Below are 18569 nucleotides of genomic sequence, written 5' to 3'. Positions count from 1 at the left end.
ACCTTTCAGTTACTTATCATTGATAGCAGAATTATAAATCAGCAATTATTGAGCTGTTCTCACTGGGTCTTCTCCATATCGAGCCGCCCCACCCTTCATCCACTTGCATCTTTGAGATACTGCTTACAGATTTACATTGATAACAACACCATGCCCCAGTTACAATACGTTTGCAAAAGAAATGTCAAAAGCACATTGCAGTTTGATCCTTTTTAGATTTTGCTGTTTAGATAACTCGAGTTATACAGCTGTATTTTATCTTGGGGGGTAGGGACGGAAATCTCTCTAGTCCTCATTCTTATACGTTAACACGTTTTAGACGTATTACCCTACTGACCACCTGACTGCAGAAGCAACGCCTCCCCCCTCTCCCTATTTATCCCAGAATCCTCACCCCATCCCCCTCTCTGAAGGATCTAGGCCCGAAATGTCAGCTTTTGTGCTCCTGAGATGCTGCTGGGCCTGCTGTGGTCATCCAGCCTCACATTTCATTATCTAAGTAAAATGTTGATGGGCTTAGAGGAAAGAAGGAAAGACAGAGATTGAAAGCAAGTTTCTGGGGAATTTTTACAGATGATATCAAGACTGTCACTGGATTGAATTTTATTTTGATACAATATTGTATGTTATCGCCATCTACAGTTGAAAATCACTCATTACATGCACTGAGCTCGCATTGTTCTCTGTTACGAATAATGATACTGTTTATGCATTTCTGAACCTATAATTTTAAGTAAATTGGACATGTTGTTTTGTCATAATATTCATCAAATGGAAATTCATCTTCATCTGTTTACGAAGCACCATTTTAGGTGTGCATTTACGATGTAGGTATATAAGGACACTGACTGTGATAATTATTCTGCCGAATCTGTTGACACGACCCACTTAAAAAGTAAAAGTGAAGATACCCCCAAGGAAGCCTGAAGCTTAGAATGTTTAAGGCCAGTTGTTCAAATAGCTTTAACTGCCTAGGGTGATGCTTTACAGTTTGCAGTCCTCACCTCTTAGCGGAGGTTCCTCCTCAATAAGGAGCAAATTACTGCAGATGCTGGAATCTTTGCTGAAAGTGACATATACTGGAGGTCACAGCAGGTCAGGCAGCATCCGTGGAGAGACGACAAGCTAAAGTTTCAAGTCTAGACGACTCTTAAGAGCTGAATTTTGAAGTGGGCAGCATTCTCACATTCTGATCACTTAATCCGAATTATCAAATTCTTCTCTCTCCCCACTACCCAAACCCCCCCCCATCGCATAAAAACTGCTCCCTCCACACTTCACTTTATCTCTGATGCAGAGTCATCTACACTCAAAATGTTAGTGTGCTGTCTCGCCATGGAAGCTGTCTGACCTGTTGTGATCCCCAGCATTTGCTGTTTTCCCCCCTCAATAAGGTCTGCAATTATGTCACGATGTATTTTCATGTCACACCTTCGTTGAGACACATTTCTCTATCTTCCCTTCACCACCAATATCAACCTTTTTTGTCTTTGGTTCTAGGTGCTTTTTTGTGATCTGATCCACTCACTCCCCTTCCTCAATCTACAACATAAACAGTTGTCCAACCCGTTTCAGTTCTGAAGAAGATAATTTGATGTTAACTCTGTTTCTGTCTCCACAGATGGTGCCAGACTTGTTGAGTTTCTCCAACACTTTTTAGTTTTTGCTTGAGGCACACAAATGTTTGCGTTCATGATAAGTGGCATTTTCCTTTAAGAAACGCTGTCCACAAGTGAGCGCTAATAAATGCACAGCATATTTTCTAAGCCTGTTAATGCGTGGGCTGGATGTCAATTTATTGAATGAATCTTGGATTGATGTGCATGATATAAATTCCTACTCTAAACATTATTTATACTTTTTGGGTAAATATTCAATGATGTTTCAGTGAACTGTCAGACTATATAATAAACATTTGTAGATTTAAACAGCATGATGAAGTTGATGTGGAGGCCAGCAGGGGTGAAAATAATTTTTGAGTTGTTCTAAAGGGATCCAGTGCATTTAACTGCAAGGACCCTAATTCTGCTTTGGACTACTTTTATTTATTCAAGGGATGTGGGCAGCACTGACAATGCCATCCCCATTTAGGTTATTGCAGAGGGCAATTGAGAGCCAGCCGTGTTGCATTGGTTCTGAAACCCCTTGTGAGTCCAGACTGGATAAAGATTTCCTTCCCTGAAGGAGATTTTCTGAAGCAGATGGGCTTTTTTTCTCTTCCCCCACAGAATTGTTTCAGTACCCGAGGAAGCGTTTTGGCCTATCATGCCAGTGTTGGTTTTGTTCCCTAGTGCCAATCTCCTGCATGTCTGTATATCCCTGCACACTGTTTCAATCCAAATAATCATCCAGTGCCAGATTTGAATGACTTAATTGAACCTGCACCTACATTTCCAGGTATTTCATTCCATCCTCTAATCAGTGAAAATGTTCTTCCTCACATCACTGTTGCTACTTTTGCACAGCACTCCAAACCTCTGCCCTCTTGTCGTCACTCCTCATTTTACAACCAGGATCACCTTGGCTTCTCCCTACCAACTGTATCTGGCCTGCACGTGATTGTGATATCATCTAGCAGCTCTCCTCTCAGCTGCCTTCTCTCCAAGGAATACGATCCCAACTTCAATCTATCCTCATAACCGGAATTTTGCATTCCTGGAGCCAGTCATGTAAATTGCTACTGTATGCTGTCCGACACATTCATGTCTTTCCTGCAATGTGGTACCCCCAAGTGGACCCGATACTGCAGCTGAAGTCAAACAAGTATCTTGCACAAGTTCAGCAGCACCTCTTTTGTTCTTGTACGCTGTGCCCCCATTAATGAAGCCAAGAACACTGCGTTTTTTGTTTTATTAGCTGCTTTCTCCACTTGTCCTGCCACTTTCCATGATCTGTGCACACATAAGTACAGGCCCCTCTGCTCCTGTAAATCCCTGAAGCATTGGGCACTAGCATTGCAGAAAATTGGAGCAGTACTAATGGGACAGCCAACACTTGAACTGTGCTGGAATCTCTATTGAACAACTAGGACAACAGAGCGAGTTTTAAAATAAAATAGTGGGAGAAAGGGATCCAGTGAGGGAAGATATTAAAAAGAAACAACAAAGTAATAGAGCAGGGGTGAAATGTTGGTAATAATTGCCAGTGTGGGACAATGGAGGGTAAATGCAACCTTACGAGTGCACTAGCCGATAAAGCCAAAGATTGTAAGGAAAATGATTTGTACCAAAAACAGGATTTAAGGCCCTGTATCTGAATGTACACAGCATTGTAACAAGAGGAGTGCGTTGGTAGAACAAAGTTGCTTATGTAGATATATACACCAGATATTTTGTGTCTGTCTTCATGGTAGAAGATTTATAAACTCCCTAAAGATAATTGAAAATAAGGAGAAACCAACATGTAATGATGACCTTCACCAGGGAATAGAGGCAATGAAAATGAATGGACCAGAAGATTGGCAAGTTTTCGGCTGGATTACCTTCATGCTAAGCAACACAGTTGTTAAATGCGTTGATTCTAATATTTTAAAATGGCTTGGGTTTTGGAACAGTCCCAGCAGATTGGAATACTGCAAATGTAACACTTTTTTATTCAAGAAAGGAGAGAGGCAGCAAACTGTAGACAGGCACGAGGCTAACTGAACACATAATCCCTAGAGTATAGAAGCAGGCCACGTAGACCATTCAGTCCACAGTGACTCTTCAAAGAGCATCCTACTCAGACATTAACGCCCTACCCTGTCCCTTTTACCCTGCATTCCCCATGGCTAATCAACTAGCCTACACATTTCTGGACACTGTGGGGCAATTTTGCACTGCCAATTCTTGTAACCTGCACATCTTTGGACTTTGGTTGAAAACCAGAGCACCCAGAAGAAACCCACACCATCATGAGGAAAAAGTGCAGACTCCACACAGACGGTCGTCTGAGGGTGGAATCAAACCCGGGTCATTGGCACTGTGAGGCGGCAGTACTAACCACTGAGCCACTGTGCCTAGAATATGTTATTAAGGACGTTGTGGTAAGATACTTAGAAATTCACAATGAGATCAGGCAGAACTAATGTAGCTTTGAAAGGGAGATCATGTTTAGCACTCTATTAGAGTTACTTGATCAAATAACTCATTGTGGATAAAGGGGAACCAATGGATGTGATGCATTTAATTTCCCAAAAGCATTCAGTAAGCTGCTGCACAAAATACGAACATATGGTGTTCGCATACAGCATGGGTAAAGGATTAGATAGCTCATATGAATCAAAGAGCAGGAAGAAATTAATCTTTTTACAGGTTGGCAAGATGTAACCAGTGGAGTGCCACATGGAACAGTGCGGGGACCTCATGCATGTAACTAAATTTACTGATGGCATAAAGGCAGAAAGGAAACTAGGTTGTCAAGACAGGAGTGAGAGCCTACATGAGGATATGGTAGGATAAGTGAGTGAGCTAAAATGCGGCAGATGCAGTATATTGCGGTAAATGTGAACTTGCACATTTTGACAGAGAGCATAGAAGGCTATTAAATAGAGAAATCAGTTCCTGGGATGACTGACAGATTTAGCTGGTGAAGAAAGATGAACAGGTTAAACCTTATACCCAGTAGAGTTTAGAACAATGAGCAGTAATCCTATTAAAACATCAGAGATCCTGAGGGGGAGACCTGTTTAACGATTCTGTGGCGAGGGGGAGCCTGTTTAGGCGTGATACCAGGAAGATGTTTTCTCCTGTAGATCTCCCCTTTCAAGAATGAGATTAGGAGAAGTATTTTTCTTCCCAGCGTCTTTTCAAATCTCGATCTGACTGTGTTCTATACCAATGGCCGTTCCATCCTCCATAAGCTTCGGGTCACCTAAAATGCTAGAGACCATGCCCTAAATCGTACCAACTCTTGTTCTATCATCACCCTATTCTCAGTAACCTACATTGGTTAAGCAGCACCTCAATTTTAAAACTCTTAGTTTTTTTTCTTACAAATTGCTCCCTCTTTTTGCAGTCTCCTCCAGCTCTATGTCTGTCTGTGATTTATGCACTGCTCTGATTCTGACCATTTGAGCACCTCTAATTTTAATCCATCTGCCATTAGTAGTTATACCTTCATTTGCTTGGACCTTATAACCTGGAATTTGTTCCTTAAACCTCAGTGTCTCTGTGCCTCTCTTCCCTTCTTTAAGTTACCTTTTAAAATGCACTGTATTGTCTCAACTTTTGGTTATCAACGCTTTAAACTCATTGCTTGGTGCTAAATTCCATTTGATTGCACAACTGAGAAGAGTCTTGAGACAACGCTTTAAAGGTGCAATATTGCAGGTGGCACGGTGGCTCAGTGGTTTACACTGCTGCCTCACAGTGCCAGGGACCCAGGTTTGACTCCACGCTCAGGTGACTGTGCGCATTCCCTCTGGGAGCTCCAGTTTCCTCCCACAGTCCACTGATGGTCAGATTAGGTGGATTAGCGGTGCTAAATTACCCATGGTGTTCAGGGATGTGTAGATTAGGTGGATTGGCCGTGGGAGATGCACGTAACAGAGAGAGTCTATTTCGGTGGGATGTGCCTTGTATGGCTGGCGTGAACTTAATGGGCCAAATGGCCTACTTCCACATCATAGGGATTCTGAGTATATTCAATTATTATTATTGGGCCTGGTTTCCACAGCCATCTCTGAAAGGGGATTATGAAGAACAATGTTACTTTCTTAGAATCCTTAGAATTCTATGAGAAGAAATTCCGCCTACTTCCCGGGAGCCATTTTATCTTTGAAGTGTGCCGAGTTCCAGATTCTCCAGAACAGGAAACATTTTTTTTTTCAGTTTTCCTTTCAGAATGCACCACCTCCCCCTTTCAATCATACAATCTAACAAGATCATATATCCTTCTTCTAATCTGACATGAAACTAGACCCAACTAGCTCAATCCTTTCTCAAGGACAACTTTCACCCCAGGGATCAATCCTTTTGAGCTTTCTCTGAACTGCTTCCAGTTCCAGTCTAAGCATTGTCACGTAAGGAGACCAGAACTATGCACTAGACTACAGGTAAGGCCTCAGTGATGCCCTCTGAAATTACACCAAAACACACTCATACCTTGCTTGGTGGTGGTAGGTTGGGGCGTGGGGTATGGGCGGTAAGAAAGGCCAATATTTCATTTGGACAGTGTCAAAAAAATGATCAGTCAGTGTTGCTGGCTACCTTCCATGAATCCAGACTGAATTCTGCGGAGGAGGTTTGAGCAAAGTAAAATGCAGTTCTTTCACCCTTTTGTGAAGTTGGAGCCAAATTTCTTCCCAGCTCACTGAGACTGCCATTTTTCTCTTCATCCTTCCACAGCTTGCTTACCTATGCACCCTTGTACTGTTGCCAAATCTGATCGCACAATCAGCCCTTTCATCTCAACAATTTAATATGGGCTGTAAATAATTGAGACTCAACTGCTGATCCATGTGGCACTCTACTCGTTATCATTTTGCCAAACATAATCAACCCATTTATCCAGACACTTTTTCCTTTAGTCAGCTAAAACATTGCCCTCTCCTCTGCCCCACCACTGAACACAAGCTCTTATGCAGTAGTCTTTTATATTTTATCCTATAAATTGTCTTGCTTTTGTTTCTGTAAGTTAATGTTGATACATAATGGCATTTTGCATGAATGTAGACTGTTCTCTACACACACAATATCTGTGCAAGGAGGGAAATTGAAGTTCTTACACCATTGTTGAAGTTGGAGCAACATTTCTCTTGATCTCTGTTTGTTGTGTAGTTCCGCCTGGTGGTGAAGACAGCCTTGAAGCTGCTGCTGGTGTTTGTGGAATATACTGAAACAAATGCACCACTGCTTATTCAAGCTGTCACTAAAGTGGATCACAAGAGGGGTGAGTGCCATCGTTTTATTTATACGCTATTCCCCTCTTTGCTCAGTTATTTGACATTAGGACTGTACTAATTATTTGCAACAATGTCCTATTCTTTATCCAGACCCTTCGCTAGAATGTCCACTGACATGACTGCGCTAGCCAATAAATCAAACAACTTGTGTTTGCTCAGCACATTAGCCTACTTAAGCACCACACTGCAGCAGTTCGTAGTGCCCATTTAAATGGAATACATTGCCCATTACTAAAATTATAGGCCCATTACTAAAATTATAGGCCCTTAAAGCATTGTCTTAAGACATCATTGATGGGGAAGTTACCCAATCATCTCCATTCTGTTCAGAAATAGTGTTGTTGCTGCTGAAGCTTTCTTTTGTCAAGTACAATGAGGCTAGCGTGTGGCACAGGATTGTAACAGGGGGGAACAAAGAACTATAGAGGGGATAGTTGACAAATGTGGCCGCTGACCCATTGAATTTGTCTTTAATAAATTTTATCTTTCTAAACTAGTTACAAATTCCCATGTTTTAATTGGCAAAGGGCATTGTTTGCTTATCCCAGTGACCTGATTCTCATTGTTAGAATACTGAAAGAGGTGAATTAAATTCAGAGACAGGATGCAAGCAGCATTTCCCATGTATTGAAGCCACTATTGTTCCAGCCTACTGACAACACCATCTTTTATAAATGTTATCAAGCCAGTCCTCTTTATTCACTCTACAACTAGAGAAACCATGGGAAAACCGAACCAGCACGGACAACTCTTCCCCATGAGTGCTGTGCATTGCCAGACACTAGGATCTATCCTGTAAGCAGTATGATATTTTTGATGAGCATCATTGCATTTAAAAAAGTAAATAATCTGAATGATTACTCATGGCTGCTGGATGCAGCAATTGCAAAATTGATTAACTGGTGTTATACTTGTATTAAGATTTTATTATGTTTATCTTTAACAGTTGTCACTCTGGGTGCAAGATATACACATAATATAGTGCCAATGCTTGGGGTATTATGTTGGTTTAAAGGTGATATGTTACAGGGTGTAGCTGTGATTTCAGTTGTAGATCATCTTGTCATAGAACACGTTGCTTATCGGTCTCTTCGGTTGAGAGCCTTTATTTTTTGTTCAGATTTTTCTCAAAATTCCAAGTGGAATCCTCTGTAATATATAGTACTGTGGATGATATAATTCTGAAATAACCATTTCACTCTCCCCTCCATGGCCATTTGCTGTTCCAGTCTCTTCACTAATATTGTAAATGGAGCAACATCCTTTTGATATAGCCATACAACTTCTTCAGACCCTTGGACTTCAATGGAGATAAAGGAGCCAATGGTCTCATAAGCAGACGCAATGTCAGAGGCACGATGCAGACCAAAAAAAAATCAACTTTGGAAAGTCTTTCGTGATTCCTGCAAACGCGATGTTAAAGGCTGTTGAGTCCAAACAGAAGGTGCTTCTTTCTGTATCTGAGAATGTTTGTGTTATCCATCTTGGTCTCCCCCCTCCCCGTTTGCTCCTACAACCCTCTGATCTCGGACTTTCCCGATTCTGCCCTCTTGTCCATCTTTACCCTTTGTTCACTCCACCTTTGGCAACAGTTACTTCAGCACTGCCTTTAAAAAGAAACTACCTCTTTGACCATGTTTTTTCAGTTACTTGACCTGTAAATATTCAGGTGGCTTGGTGCCCCGTTTTGTTCTATGACACTCCTGTGAAGCACTGTGGATCTTTCACCACATTAGAGGTGGCAGGTTTTTGTGGTGGCTCCCGGATCAATGTCTGATGTCCCGGAGCTTATAGTTTTTAATTGCTTTGGTTTATCCTGGTAGAATTCAAGGTCCGGGGCCTTGGGTCAGCTTTCTTCATGTGCTGCTATCTAATTGGTAAAGATGTCATAAATCTGACCTCCAGGGATTGCTTGTTTCGGTAGCTTGGGTGATTTGGCAGATGGATCTAAACCTTTGCAAAGTGTAATTTACTCTGGGTACCAACACCCAACAGCTGTAGCATTGCTGGGCTACTGGAAGCTTTTAGTGCTCACCCTCTGCCTATTCCGTGGCTGCTGCCAACCTGCCAATGGAGAAAGCATGACCTGTGCAGATTTTTTTTGAAGAAGAAGGGTCTCGACCTGAAACATCAAACTTTCCTGCTCCTCTGCTGCTTGGCCTGCTGCGTTCATCCAGCTTCGCACTGTGTAATCTCAGATTCTCCAGAATTTGCAGTTCCTACTATTTCTGACCTGTGCACAGCTTTGTTGTTCCAGTTGGAAGGTGTTTCTTCTTTCATTAACAATGCTTCAGGCACACAGTGTGCTCTTGTGTATACAGAGACACCAGGGCATTTAAAAATAGGATCAGAGATAATGGGAACTGCAGATGCTGGAGATTCCAAGATAATAAAATGTGAGGCTGGATGAACACAGCAGGCCAAGCAGCATCTCAGGAGCACAAAAGCTGACGTTTCGGGCCTAGACCCTTCATCAGAGAGGGGGATGGGGGGAGGGAACTGGAATAAATAGGGAGAGAGGGAGAGGCGGACCGAAGATGGAGAGTAAAGAAGATAGGTGGAGAGAGTGTAGGTGGGGAGGTAGGGAGGGGATAGGTCAGTCCAGGGAAGACGGACAGGTCAAGGAGGTGGGATGAGGTTAGTAGGTAGCTGGGGGTGCGGCTTGGGGTGGGAGGAAGGGATGGGTGAGAGGAAGAACCGGTTAGGGAGGCAGAGACAGGTTGGACTGGTTTTGGGATGCAGTGGGTGGGGGGGAAGAGCTGGGCTGGTAGTGTGGTGCAGTGGGGGGAGGGGATGAACTGGGCTGGTTTAGGGATGCAGTAGGGGAAGGGGAGATTTTGAAACTGGTGAAGTCCACATTGATACCATATGGCTGCAGGGTTCCCAGGCGGAATATGAGTTGCTGTTCCTGCAACCTTCGGGTGGCATCATTGTGGCAGTGCAGGAGGCCCATGATGGACATGTCATCAAGAGAATGGGAGGGGGAGTGGAAATGGTTTGCGACTGGGAGGTGCAGTAGTTTGTTGCGAACTGAGCGGAGGTGTTCTGCAAAGCGGTCCCCAAGCCTCCGCTTGGTTTCCCCAATGTAGAGGAAGCCGCACCGGGTACAGTGGATGCAGTATACCACATTGGCAGACGTGCAGGTGAACCTCTGCTTAATGTGGAATGTCATCTTGGGGCCTGGGATGGGGGTGAGGGAGGAGGTGTGGGGACAAGTGTAGCATTTCCTGCGGTTGCAGGGGAAGGTGCCGGGTGTGGTGGGGTTGGAGGGCAGTGTGGAGCGAAGAGGGGAGCCACGGAGAGAGTGGTCTCTCCGGAAAGCAGACAGGGGAGGGGATGGAAAAATGTCTTGGGTGGTGGGGTCGGATTGTAAATGGCGGAAGTGTCGGAGGATAATGCGTTGTATCCGGAGGTTGGTAGGGTGGTGTGTGAGAACGAGGGGGATCCTCTTGGGGCGGTTGTGGCGGGGGCGGGGTGTGAGGGATGTGTCGCGGGAAATGCGGGAGACGCGGTCAAGGGCGTTCTCGATCACTGGGGGGGGAAAGTTGCGGTCCTTAAAGAACTTGGACATCTGGGATGTGCGGGAGTGGAATGTCTCTCCCGCACATCCCAGATGTCCAAGTTCTTTAAGGACCGCAACTTTTCCCCCCACGGTGATCGAGAACGCCCTTGACCGCATCTCCCGCATTTCCCGCGACACATCCCTCACACCCCGCCCCCGCCACAACCGCCCCAAGAGGATCCCCCTCGTTCTCACACACCACCCTACCAACCTCCGGATACAACGCATTATCCTCCGACACTTCCGCCATTTACAATCCGACCCCACCACCCAAGACATTTTTCCATCCCCTCCCCTGTCTGCTTTCCGGAGAGACCACTCTCTCCGTGACTCCCTTGTTCGCTCCACACTGCCCTCCAACCCCACCACACCCGGCACCTTCCCCTGCAACCGCAGGAAATGCTACACTTGTCCCCACACCTCCTCCCTCACCCCCATCCCAGGCCCCAAGATGACATTCCACATTAAGCAGAGGTTCACCTGCACGTCTGCCAATGTGGTATACTGCATCCACTGTACCCGGTGCGGCTTCCTCTACATTGGGGAAACCAAGCGGAAGCTTGGGGACCGCTTTGCAGAACACCTCCGCTCAGTTCGCAACAAACAACTGCACCTCCCAGTCGCAAACCATTTCCACTCCCCCTCCCATTCTCTTGATGACATGTCCATCATGGGCCTCCTGCACTGCCACAATGATGCCACCCGAAGGTTGCAGGAACAGCAACTCATATTCCGCCTGGGAACCCTGCAGCCATATGGTATCAATGTGGACTTCACCAGTTTCAAAATCTCCCCTTCCCCTACTGCATCCCTAAACCAGCCCAGTTCATCCCCTCCCCCCACTGCACCACACTACCAGCCCAGCTCTTCCCCCCCACCCACTGCATCCCAAATCCAGTCCAACCTGTCTCTGCCTCCCTAACCGGTTCTTCCTCTCACCCATCCCTTCCTCCCACCCCAAGCCGCACCCCCAGCTACCTACTAACCTCATCCCACCTCCTTGACCTGTCCGTCTTCCCTGGACTGACCTATCCCCTCCCTACCTCCCCACCTACACTCTCTCCACCTATCTTCTTTACTCTCCATCTTCGGTCCGCCGCCCCCTCTCTCCCTATTTATTCCAGTTCCCTCCCCCCATCCCCCTCTCTGATGAAGGGTCTAGGCCCGAAACGTCAGCTTTTGTGCTCCTGAGATGCTGCTTGGCCTGCTGTGTTCATCCAGCCTCATATTTTATTATCATTTAAAAATAGGAGCAGGAGTGGGCCCCTCAGCCCTCCAGCCAGCTCTGTAATTCAACTAGGGGGAGGCAATGGCCTTGGGTTATTACAGCTGGATTGCTAATTCAGAAACCCAGGCAATATGTTGGGGGGCCAGGTGCAAATCCTGCCAAGGCAGATGGTGGAATATGAATTCAATGATAATGAATACCAGACAGCCTCAAGGCTGTCACTTGGTTGGTTGTTTTTTCAAGCTGACCACCTTGTTTATTCAGTGATTAATGGGAACTGCAGATGCTGGAGAATTCCAAGATAATAAAATGTGAGGCTGGATGAACACAGCAGGCCAAGCAGCATCTCAGGAGCACAAAAGCTGACGTTTCGGGCCTAGACCCTTCATCTGATGAAGGGTCTAGGCCCGAAACGTCAGCTTTTGTGCTCCTGAGATGCTGCTTGGCCTGCTGTGTTCATCCAGCCTCACATTTTATTATCTTGTTTATTCAGTGCACCATTCTGTGTCAAATGTAATAGTATTTACCGGTAAGCAACAGTGCAACAAGAGCCTACTGCCCCCTATAAATTGATGCACAAGGTTCTTTAGGGTTGATGCTGTGATCATGAATGACTTTCCACACTTCCTAATAATACAAAATAGCGCATGAAATTTGAAGTGCTTGATTTGGCTTGGTTAGCAGGACATAATCAATTATTTGTTACAGGGCAAAAAGAAGCCATTCAGCCCATCAAGCTCTATTCCCTGTTGCCAATCTGTTGCTTTTCCCCATAAGACTGCCAACCCATTCCAGCAGTGTATTCCATACTCTAACTGCTCACTGTGTGAAAAGTTTTTTGAACACCATCCATGCCTCCCTTGCGCATCACTTCAACCCTACACCCTCTTGTTCTTTTCTTCTCAACAAGCGGGAACAGCTTCTCCGTATCTACTCTATCTTGCCTGTTCATGATATTGAAAACCTCTCTGAAATCTCCTCTTAGCCTTCTCATCTCCAGGAAGAACCGTCCGAACCTGTTCACTCTGTCCTCATAACTGAAGTTTCCCAGTCCTGGAGCAAATCTTGTAAATCATATCTTCACTTTCTGCAGTGCGTTTACATCTTTCTTACAGTTCGGGCCCCTCAACTGTGCTCAGTACTACAGCTGAGTATGCATGAATATCAGTGGAAAACCCCAGAACTTTGTCCATGATGCTTGTTAGACTATAGAGAGACTACCATGTGCACTTATGAACAGCCTGTTGTAGACCATTACAGCCTTGGAATGTGCATTGTAGATTCACCAGAAAAAAAGTAACTATATTTGCCTAATAATGAGTCAAAAACCTGAGTGACTAACACCCTTTCCACTTAAGAAAGCTAAGAGACAATTTTAGTTGGAGTTGAATTACTAAGGAAAATTTTATTGGTGAATGAGAGGTTACTTCTAGTGGCTGCAGAGTTAGAGATAAAATTTGATTTAAAATTCACACTAAAATGTTAAGGAGAAAGGTTAGGATTATTTTTTTCTGTGATGATGGAATCCTTCACCATAGAAGTTAGTTGAGGTAAAGAACATTGCATTTTAAGGCAAAATTGGATGATTATTAAAGACGTGGGAAGTTGTAGGGCCATGAGAAACATGTGGGACATTAGGACTAGTTTTGTATTGCTATATGAAAGAAGTAAGAAAATGGGTTGAATGGTCTCTTGTGCTTTCACTCTCGATTTTGTTATACTTGAGAATAGCAACCATTCTGCAAATAGTCCCTGACCAAAGAGGGGGAGTGAGAGAATGGGTATCCAAGAAACCAGCACAGAATTGTTCTCAGATCTGAAGTAAGGTGTTGAGGTGAGGTCTGTGACAAGCTGGCCTAAGTATACAATCTAAACAATCTGCTTTGTTATTGAGAAATAATGATACTGACAAGGACACGCTTCTTATCCTTGGGAGAAAGTGAATAGGATTTTTTCTTGAAGCTCAACATTGTTGTGACTATATTCCACTGATTATAACAATTCCAAGATTTAGACCTGAATGCACGAGAAATGATGTCTTCAAGAGCTATGTCTAACTTGAAAGGAAATCTGAAGGTGATGGCACTCCAATAGGTTTGTTGCCCAGCTTCTGCAGTCTCAGAGCTCAGAGAAGCACGGGAATTTTGTTTGTCATAAGAGCTTAAGAAATATGAACTGAAAGAGTCCACCTGGGCCGTCAAGCTATCTCTGTTGTTCAGCAAGGCGGTTGCTGATCTTCTAAGTCAACTCGAAACTCTTGTGCTGTCCCCATATGCCAGTGCAATATGAATTTGCATCCAAAGATGAAACTGCGTCTCCCATCACCTCAGAAGTGATGACATGGGTCCTGAACAATGCGAACCACAGCACTCGAGCACCAATAGCATGCTCACCACTGCTCTGTTTGGATTCTGCAAAGTTCCAAACCTTCTAATTGCCTTGGTTCCACATCCAGTCAAATCAGCTGAAATCCAAAGACAAGATGTGCAAGTCTGCCCTTGACTAGCATTTGACAAACTGCAGCATTGAGAAAACCTAGTAAAATTATGTCCACAATAACTGGGGAAGACTCTTTGTTTAGTTAGACTCCTGCACAAAGGAGGATGGTTGTGCACGTTGGAGGCCAATTATATCAGCTCCTGGTGATCGCTGCTAGAGTTTCTTAGGACAACATCCCCAGCCCACACATCTTCACATCTGTCAGTGACCTTACTCGCTCATGATTGTGCAACATTCAGTTCCATTTCACAACTTGTTGTGTAATGAGACATTCCATGCAACCCTTACAGTAGGATCTGGACAACATTTGGTGCTGGGCTGGTAAGTGACAACTAGCATTCACGCTTTCACAATCGCCAGGCAATGAGGTTTCTCTGACAAGAATGAAGTTAGCTACCACTTTCCGTGGTTAATGAAGACAGTATGCCAACTCATTTGTGAGGGCAATTAGGGATGGATAACATAGGCCCACGTAAATGAATGGAAAAGTGTTCCAACAGATCCACTACCTGATACAAGCACAATGGGAGGACAAAAGTCTGTTCTAATCTGTTAGGAAAAATATGAAACCAATTCCATTAATAGCAAGAGACAATGTTAATTATGTTGCTGATTAGATATTTTCAGGTTTCTGTGTTGGTGAAAAATGCTTTGCCGGATATTTTACCAAGATGACAGAGTGCTTCAAAAAGCTAGATAACACAGGATTCCCATCTGTTCACATGGCAAACAGTGTATCAGGAACCCCCATGTCTAATTCAAGGAAAAAGAAATCTTTTGTGAGGCAGTATTTCCCACTGAGCGTTTACCTCTATTTCTGAACTGGAAGAATCTTTTCCACATGTCTGTACATTCCACCCAGTGATCTGTAATTGAATGTCTGAATATATTCTTAATGTAGAGAACCTAAAAATTTGGAATGTCTCCCAGCATCTTTGGTCATAGCGTTCGATGCAGAGGGTCATTTATATCTCCCAAAAAAAAATTGAGAATGCTGGATTATGAATGTTTGAAGGCTTCAATACGGGGCTACAACTTGCTCTTTTTAAAACCATCATTTTCTATCGTCTGTTTCCCCTCGAACAGTCATGTGGATTTGAGGTTGCTACAAATTGGCTGAAAGATTGCTGATGACCTAACTATATTCTTTCCACTGAGCATTAAATGAGTTGGCATTCCACAGATGTGGCTTTCAGCTACAATCATTAGCATTTGCTTTCTGGCCTTTCCAATATTCTTTTTCTCATTTTTCCCTCCCACTCTGTCTCTCCCTCCTGCCCTCTCCCCCTCCTTCCTGTCCCTTTTGCACTCTCTTGATCCCACTCGCTCTCTCTCTGTCCCTTCAAAAATGCATGTCTGTTTCCTTTGTGTGCAGGGTCTGCCAAACCGAAGCTTTTCTATGATGATGAAATGGGTTTCAATAAATGTGCGGAAGCCAACAGAGCATTTCTACAATTGTGACTATTGTTGGACTAAATTGGAGAAACTAATGACCTTTCTGCAGAATTCTTGACTCTTGTGCAGCAATCCTGAGTCCCAAGAGATTACATGTTTGTGGGAAACAGACCCCAGTTGTGCAGTACATCTGCAACCATTTGTTAATGACTTTGTCTTGTTCCAGTTGACTGGCTGTTCCCTACGACGGCAGAAAGTTGCTCTTCAGCAGAGTGTTACTTTCTGGGTGTGGCAACCAAAGGGTTCATGCCACCTGGTGCCATATCCACTGAATCTAGGAATGAGACTTGGTTCTTCTCAGTGGTGTCAGGTTTGCGCAGATTAAGAATCCATGTACAAAAATGTTTCTAAAAACGATGGCTGTGAATTTCATCAAAACTGAGGATCTTGGACGAACATAGCTCAGAAGGAAGACATTTGGCCCACTGTTTGTACCAGCTCATAGATCTATTTAAACTCCCGTCTACTTCTTCCTTAATTGCCCTTTTGAAGTATTCATCCATCTCCAGCAGTATATTCAAGAAGCTTAGACCTCACATAACAAGAAAAATGGTTTTCCTGCCTTTTGGGTTCCTCGACAAAATTATGTCAAAAATCAAAATTATGACATGATTACCAACCCTCCTGCCCTGGGTAAAAAACTGAAAGAACTGCAGATGCTGTAAATCAGGAATGGAAACAGAAGTAGCTGGAAAAGCTCAGCAGGGCTGGCAGCATCTGTGAAGGAAAAAAAAATCAGCATTAACGTTTAGGGTCCAGTAATCCACCCTTAGCACCCTGGAAATTTTCTTCCTATCCACTTAATCAAAACCTTCCAAAGTCTGAATGTTTCTTATATCTCCCCTTAACTTTCTCTTGTCTCTCCACACAGAGGGTTAAGGAAATTCTATCAGCTCGTACTGAGTGAATGCTGCACTGTCAGATGTGTCAACAGCTGGACATGAATATAGTGCCACAGAATCTTTCATGAGAAGCAGGGGTGTTATCCTTGGTGTCCTAGCCAATATGCATTCCTTAGTCAACATTGATCATTATCAAATTGCTGTTTTTAGTAGGTTGCCACGTGCAAATTTGTTGCTACAATTCGTACGTTGCAACTGTGACTTAACCTTTAAAAAGTAGTACATTGACTGTGAAGCGCTGTGGTTCATGTCGGATGGTTCTAAACAGAGGACATCAATACATGGCATTTTACTTTCCTGTCTAATTTTCTTTCACTCATTCCCTTTAACCCTCTTGTTTCCCCTCGACACTTGATAATAAAAATAAAATTTGGGTTCTGCTGAGGGCTTTGAAAAAGACATGCTGTCAAAGCTTTTCATGTTATGCTCATCATGACAGAACCTCTCAATACCAAGTTCAGAGGGAGCAACAATCTCTCTTATGTGAGAAGAGGATACTGATTGTTTGGGAAATGGATGCTGGTAGAGGCAGTGCTTAAGTTCCAAGGCTAAAATCCCCAAAAGTAATGACTCTGTAATATCTCTATACCACAGCATTTTGTGATATTCTGTAAAAAGTAGCCCTTGTGATATTAATCATAGGGCAAGCTAAACAACATGTGTTCCCAATGCGGTCAGTTCACTGCTTGATTGTGGTCATTTTATCTGAGCCTGCCATTACACAGAGGATAGATGCTTCTATTGTCAGGCAAGGGAAAACAGGATACCCAGCTGCCCTGATCCTGCCTTGTCCTCACTTCTAAACAATTAGTTCCAGAGTGCCCTTGGAGACAGCTGCTCACTTGGTCTTGAAGTTGAGGATGAGAGAGATCTGGAGGAAGTAGGAAAGAAAGTGAAGTAATTGAATGCAAATGCTTCAAGAGTAAAACCAGACCTGACTGTGGTCTTGTATGAGAACATGAGGGCCAGTAGCTAACAATACACTGAAACTCAAACTGAGGGAAATGGTGAGCAAACTAGAAGGCAAGTGAGAAACCCTTGATAAACTGTTTCCAAGGCAGCTTCCTGTTGTAATGATCTAGAAAAAGAAATTGAAATGAAAAGAATGATTGTACCTGCCCTAGTAACGAATATAGACGATTTCCAATAATAAAGTACATAAATACCATATCTTTTTATCACTGTATTTTTGATTGTGGACCAAAAGTATTAAAGAAATGTTCTCAAAAACCAAGGTTTGTAGAAGGGACGTTGTACTTTTTTAAAAGCAAATCACCAACACTCACTGTAAGTGTCTACTCGAACAATTGCATGAAAACAGTGAGGTCTGTCTAGTCACAGACAAGGTGGAGCTAAAGGCTCTGTATTCATGGAAATTAGGCCAGCAACAAGCTGCTGATTGGCCTATAGAATGGTGATTAACCATCTGACAAAGACCTTCTGCCCACCAACAACCATGGGGTTGGCTCCAGTAGCTGAACAGCTTGTGGGTGTGAACGATTGGTTAGAAGCTATCAGACTTCCAAAAAGGAAGGAAGGTGTTCTTTTTCACTGTAATTAAACAAAAACCACCTCCCAAGTGAAGAAAGCCACCCGCCAAAAAAAAATTGTTTGCTGTACATTATAGCTGTTAACCAACGGGTCAGAGAATTTATAAATGTGAATCAGTCACTGAATCTCCTACAAACAAATGAAAATACCTGGAGGAAGAAAACTGAGATGCAAGTTTTGACCAGGAAAAGGGTCACCTCAGTAAATACCCTCAATGTGGAACATTGAATTGCCTTCCAGCCTTTCCTTCTGCCCATGACACCCATTTTTCTTTGGGTTGGTCTGTATCTGCCTGTGTGTGTAGGGTGGTGTTTATAGTGCAGTTAGAGTTTTAATGAGAGGGCTGCATGTCAGTGGTTTATGTTATTTACTTGTAATCAGAATCTATTTATTTGTAATAAATTTTAGTGATGGTTAACTGCAGAAACTTGGTCTGTGCTTTCTGTCAATCTGGGTTCAAAAAGACAGGTAGATTTTGGAGTTTTATGT

At 43.6% G+C, this 18569-nt stretch overlaps 1 protein-coding gene across 5 annotated transcripts in view; it reads left to right on the top strand.

The window, feature by feature from the left end:
* The window catches only part of fhod3b (formin homology 2 domain containing 3b), a 583240-nt gene that overhangs the window by 397656 nt on the left and 167015 nt on the right, over positions 1-18569 (top strand). For all 5 annotated transcript variants that reach the window (XM_048559318.2, XM_048559356.2, XM_059652629.1 and 2 more), the window contains one exon: positions 6759-6870. In XM_048559318.2, the coding sequence (XP_048415275.2) occupies positions 6759-6870 (112 nt within the window). The remainder of the gene's footprint in view (positions 1-6758; positions 6871-18569) is intronic.

This window comes from Stegostoma tigrinum, chromosome 2 (assembly GCF_030684315.1).
Source record: "Stegostoma tigrinum isolate sSteTig4 chromosome 2, sSteTig4.hap1, whole genome shotgun sequence".
Taxonomy (NCBI): Eukaryota; Metazoa; Chordata; class Chondrichthyes; order Orectolobiformes; family Stegostomatidae; genus Stegostoma; species Stegostoma tigrinum.
This window is presented reverse-complemented; position numbering and strand designations above follow the sequence as displayed.